The 5,882-nt window shown below is 56.5% G+C and overlaps 1 protein-coding gene across 1 annotated transcript; it reads left to right on the top strand.

Moving 5' to 3' along the window:
- The first annotated feature begins 2,428 nt into the window (after positions 1 to 2,428).
- On the top strand, positions 2,429 to 4,174 carry LOC123102236 (atherin). Its single transcript, XM_044523530.1, has one exon. It carries the CDS (start codon positions 2,725 to 2,727, stop codon positions 3,808 to 3,810), a length of 1,086 nt encoding a protein of 361 aa, XP_044379465.1. The 5' UTR covers positions 2,429 to 2,724; the 3' UTR covers positions 3,811 to 4,174.
- The last annotated feature ends 1,708 nt before the right edge of the window (positions 4,175 to 5,882 follow it).

Here is a 5,882-nt window from a genome sequence, read left to right on the forward strand (position 1 = left end):
TCTGGAAGTTTTGGGTTATATAAAAGGTGTTGGAGTTGGGAACAAGGCAGGGGGGTCTCCGGGCTGTCCATGAGGTAGGGAGGCGCGCCCAGGGGGGTGGGCGAGCCCCCACCCTCGTGGGCAGCCCAGGACTCTTCTGGCCCAACTCTTTTACTTCGTGTCCTTCTTCTGGTCCAAAAATAAATTCCATGAAGTTTCAGGTCGATTGGACTCGGTTTGGTTTTCCTTTTCTGCGATACTCAAAAATAAGGAAAAAACAGAAACTGACACTGGGCTCTAGGTTAATAGGTTAGTCCCCCAAATCATATAAAACAGCATATAAATGCATATAAAACATCTAAGGTTGATAATATAATAGCATAGAACAATCAAAAATTATAGATACGTTGGAGACGTATCAGAGGATGACAGAGAGTAGGCCGAGATGAGCGACGCCGGAAACGACTTTAGTGTAGTAGGACGTGGGCAAGGAGATCAAAGGGAAGCGCGTCGGCGTCGAGAGGGACGAATAGGAGGGCTCTAAGCAGAGGACATAGGAGCTCGACATGGCAGCGTGAGTGCACTAGACTGCTGTTCAAGGAGAGATAAAGCTACGATCGTCGAAACCAAAAACTTACAACACGAATTTAGTGCGAAACTGCGAGATTAGGCTGCTGGTCAAAGGAAATTTCAAACGATCGGTCGTGCGCGACAAATTTGACAAAATTTATCCAGAATAGCCCCAAACGGGAACACAAAATAAAAAACTTCCGGAGGACGAAACTATAAACCGATCACCTGAATGGAACCGTAGCATCGAGGTGCATCTTTTACGTGTAGAGCTTACCTCGAATCGAAGCACAGTTGTGTAGATCAGAGGGACAAGAAAGAGTGGAGATTCGAGAGAAGCTTACTAGAGGTTGAAGAAGACCTCATGTAATCACCTCGCATCCCTCGCGTCCCCACTTGTGCAAGAGTCCGCTCGCTTGCGCTCGCCTCGGCCTGGCTCGCAAGAAACTATTGATCTGAACGTTTTAAGTGAGGCAGATCTAGAGGTGCTTTAAGTTCTGTGCTATACATGCCGAACAGTATATACAACCAACCAAACAGCCTATTTCCTTTCCGTGCGGGCCTGGCTGAGCCTCATGCACGCAACCAAAACGCCCTTAATGTCCTGGGAAATTTGGGATGAACGTAACAGACACATTTTCCAGCATACGGCGTTGGATGATGGCATGTTCACGGTGAAATACGTATGTGGAACATGGCTGAGATGATTGATCCCGTTGGTGGCGCGGCGAAGTGCAGTGTGTACGGAGGCAGAGGACACAAGAAAGCAGTGTGCGCGCCATTGCAGCGTCAGTGCGGTAGGAGGACGACAGAGAGTAGGCCGAGATGAGCGACGCCGGAAACGACTCTAGTGTACTAGGACGCGGGCAAGGAGATCAAGGGGAAGGGCGTCGGCGTCGAGAGGGACGAATAGGAGGGCTCTGAGCAGAGGACAGAGGAGCTCGACATGGTGGCGTGAGTGCACTAGACTGCTGTTCAAGGAGAGATGAAGCTACGATCGTCGAAACCAAAAACTTACAACACGAATTTTGTGTGAAACTGCGAGATTAGGCTGCTGGTTAAAGAAAATTTCAAACAATCGATCGTGCGCGACGAATTTGACAAAATTTGTCCAGAATAGCTCCAAACGGAAACACGAAATAAAGAACTTCCAGCCGAGAAACTACAAACCGATTGCCTGAATGGAACCGTAGCATCAAGGTGCATCTTTTTCGTGTAGAGATTACCTCGAATCGAAGCACCGTTATGTAGATCAGAGGGACAAGGAGAAGAGGAGATTGAAGAGAAGCTTACTAGAGGAGGTTGAAGAAGACCTCAAGTAATCACCTCGCATCCCTCCCGTCTCCACCTGTGCAAGAGCCCGCTCGCTTGCGCTCGCCTCGGCCAGCTCGCAAGAAACTGTCGATCTGAGCGTTTTCAGCGAAGCAGACCTAGTGATACTTTAAGTTCCGTGCTATACAGGTCCAACAGTGTATACAGCCAACCAAACAGTCTGTTTCCTTTTCGTGTGGGCCTGATTGAACCTCATGCAGACAATCAAAACTTTCTTAATAATGCTAGGAAATTTGGGACGAACGCAACAGACGCATTTTTCAGCATGCGGCGCTGGATGATGGCATGTTCATGGTGAAATACGTATGTGGAACATGGCCGGAGCGGGGATCCCCTTTGACGCTGGCTGAGTGGTTGCCGCAATCCTTTTTTCCCCGTTTTTGCATCCATTTCTTCGGGTGCTTTGCCATTTTGCAGCGCACTCACTTGATGCACCCTCCCCTGCTGATCAATGAATTTGGCGGTAGCCCTCCTACCAGCATTCAGAAAGAAAATTTGACGATTGATCAACCAGCAAGCAAACAAGTCCACACATTCATATGGCACACCCAACCACAAGTCCACCGCACGGCCCCCAACGAAAACAACTCTAATCAAGACGGCGACTGCGCCACATCGCCTTTCCCAAGACACGCCTCACGCACGCACAGCTACCACTGCCATACTCTACTCTGCCACCCTCCTCAACTCCTCTATTTTGTTCCCTTCCGCGCCCTTCCTCCGCCAAGCCCAACCAACAAGAAGAGAAGACAACTCGCCCGCGGCTCCCATCCCGACGCACGCGCGCCGGCCGCCGCCTCGAGGAGCGAACGGGGCACCGCGTCCCGCGCCTCGACCCGATCCATGGCCTCCGCCGCGGCGTCGCGCCCCCCGGCCCCGCCGCCGCCGCCGCCCCCGCCCCCGCCCCCGCCGTCCGCCGCCATGCAGTGGCTCGGCCCGCGCGTCTCCTTCAGCCTCGAGGACGCCGCCGGGTGCGCCGCCGCGGGGGGTGCGGGAACGGGCAAGGCCAGCAACGACTTCGAGTTCCTGCTCGCCGGCTGCTCCCCCGTGTCCACCATGCTCCCCGCCGACGAGCTCTTCTCCGGGGGCAAGCTCGTGCCGCTCCGCCTCCCGTCTTCGAGTGGTTGTTCGGCAGAGGTGGCGGTGGCCACGCGGCCTCCGCTGGCCCCGGCGGCGACAGCGCAGCAGCAGCAGCAGCCCGAGACGCCGAGGCCGGAGGAGGAGACGAAGGATGCGGCGGTGGAGGCGGAGCAGGCGGCGGAGGAGCCCAAGGTCCCGGCCAGGAGGTGGAGGGACCTGCTCCGGATGCGGAAGCAGCAGGCGTCCTCGTCTTCCTCCTCCTCGTCGTCCACGGAGACCAAGCAGCCGCTCCGCCGCCTCCTCCGCCGCGGGCCGAAGCCGCCCGAGCAGGAGCCGTCGCTGAGCCTCCCGCTCCTCCGCGACCCCAACGAGCCCGCGCCGGCACCCGCATCGGCCCCAACTCCATCGCCGACCGCGGCGCCTCCCGTCAGCACGTCGCAGCACCAGCTCCCGCCCAAGATCCGGCTCACGGCGCCGCCCCCGCCTCCTCCGCCTCCCCCCTCCGCCGTGGCCGCCGACAGCCCGCGCCTGAACGCGGCCGGCAAGGTGGTGTTCAACGGGCTGGGCCGCAGCTCCAGCAGCCCGAGCAGCCTGGCGGGCGGGCGGCGCCACCGGTCCGGGTCCGGCGGCAGCGGCATGGAGCGGTCCTACTCGGCGCACGTGCGCGTGACGCCGGTGCTGAACGTGCCCGTCTGCCGCAAGTCCGTGTCCGTGTTCGGCATCGACCGGCTCTTCTCCCCGTCGTCCGCGTCCACCGCCGCCGCCGCCCACGCCGCCGCCAAGAAGCAGGGCAAGGTGGCCAAGAAGGAGGCCGCCGCACCACCGCCGCCGCCATCCTCCTCGCATTAACGTCCGTGTCCGTCTGTCCTCCTCGGGAGAATCATCATCACCATCATCATGGAACATACACCACCACCACCACACCGCCATTGATGAGCTCGGACGAGCCGTATTAATCCTGCTGTTTTTGGATGACGACGCTTAATTAGGTATTTTTGTTCGAAAATTAAGCTTGAATCTGACGGAGTACGCCTGAATCTCTTGCGTGAGGACAAGTAGTACCTTGAATCTGGGATGTAAATACTCCACATGCGAGGTAGCAGTGATCCGGCGAGTTCTTCTATACTTTTTCTAGTGCGTGAGAAAGTACTGATGGTGGTTGTGATGATGATGATGATGAGGTTATGTTGAAGACAGCGTACGCGTCGTGTTCCGTTGCCGGCTTGTTTGTTTGTCTGTGGTGCTGAGAAAGTGGAAACTGAAAAGTTGAGTTCTGGTGCGTACGCTTCCGCTGGGGTTTGAGCAAAGTACGAGGCACGCGTTGCTCCTTTCCAGGCCGCGCGTGACAGGAACCACTTGCACTTGCACGAGTCTAGCACGCACGGGCTTCTTCCAAACCACCTCACCGTACCCTGGTGCGGCGGATGGCGACGTCGCCGGAGAGAGGGAGGGAACTGAGGGAAAGGATGGAAGTGAGTCGGGGAGGAGACCGGTCGTGGTGCGCGGCGGCCCCGCCCGGCCGGCGATGGATCCATCTGCACTGCACTTGCGTTAGTGGTGGGGGTCCAGTTCAGATCGATCATAGCGGCATGTGCCATGGGCCTCCGGCTAGCCGGGTCGGTCGAGACCGTCGTCGCCATGCAGCGCAATCCATTGATTGGTCGATGAGTAAGTAAAGCTGCCCGTCGGCGCCATGACTGCAACAATACTACTCCTAGCTGCAACGCAATGATTCATCGATCAATCAATGGATGGATGGATGGATGAACTCCTCGCGTTCACAAGTTACCGGAGCACGCGCGTACGGCGGCGGCACCGGCGCCGGCTGGCACGGACGGACGGGATCGGTCCGCGCCGTGCTTCGTGCATGCATGCATGCCGTCCGCCTGTCATGTGTCATGTCTCGGCTCGGTGCTCCGGTACGTTTGTCACCCACCTGATCTGACGGAGCAGCGGCCACCGGTGCTTGGACCTGGATCCAAACATTCAACCGGATGTACTACTACGTGCAAGGCTCACTGCCAAGTGCCAACAACAGCTCAACATGGTACAGTATTATTTTTACTAAATGACCTCTGGAGGGTTTTTTGTCGCCCACTGACCAACTTATTTCGTTGGCATCTTCAAGATGGACCGTAAATCTTCCGCAATCGTTCGGATCGCTGAAGCCATCCAAAGCGGGTCTGTACCGGTCCGCAAGGCGGTCCGGAGGTGATTCCTCCCGCAAAAATGAAGACAAAACTGAGGGAGTTTTGCGGAAGTCTGGACACGTGAAACGTACGAATCGGACACACTAGGCCCATCCAAAACCCTTCCACAACCCCGCGACTCCATCCTCCCTTTTTCTCTCCTTCCTTTCTTTCTCTCTTGCGTCGCCGCCGCTCCACCACCCCGGCCACCACGCCACACTCATGCCGGAAATCTGCATCTCCATCACCTTCGGCGATCTAGCAGGGCCCTTTCTCGGTTCAACCCCCTATCCTCCGACCGTCCCGCCAGGTACCATCCTCTATCATGCCCAGCAACTGTTCGATGAATCGCCGGAGCTTTACAGTTGTCCCTTCTTGAGTACATATACGAGTAGTATGTTGAATCGTCCGACGGCTCGTCGAACGAGGAGGAGTACTCCGATGCGACGATGATGATGCAGGCGATCCTTGAAGACGTGGAGCATGCGGAGGAGCATGTTCTCAATTTCAAGGGCTGGATCAAGGGTCATTCAGTGCTCAACAACAACAACGCGCGCAGGCATTTGACACTGATGGTCGACTACTTTGCCCCTAATGCACTATTCGCTGACCATTTTCGCCGGTGTTTTCGGATGCGCAAGACTGTCTTCGATCGTTTGTATCATGGCGTCCGGTCCTACGATGACTACTTCATCCTGAAGAAGGATGCCATGGGAACGATTGGCTTCTCTG

The sequence above is a fragment of the Triticum aestivum genome, chromosome 5A (assembly GCF_018294505.1).
Source record: "Triticum aestivum cultivar Chinese Spring chromosome 5A, IWGSC CS RefSeq v2.1, whole genome shotgun sequence".
Classification (NCBI taxonomy): domain Eukaryota; kingdom Viridiplantae; phylum Streptophyta; class Magnoliopsida; order Poales; family Poaceae; genus Triticum; species Triticum aestivum.

Excerpts from the sequence above, each read along its gene's own strand:
- LOC123102236 (XM_044523530.1), top strand. The coding sequence starts at position 2,725 with ATGGCCTCCGCCGCGGCGTCGCGCCCCCCGGCCCCGCCGCCGCCGCCG.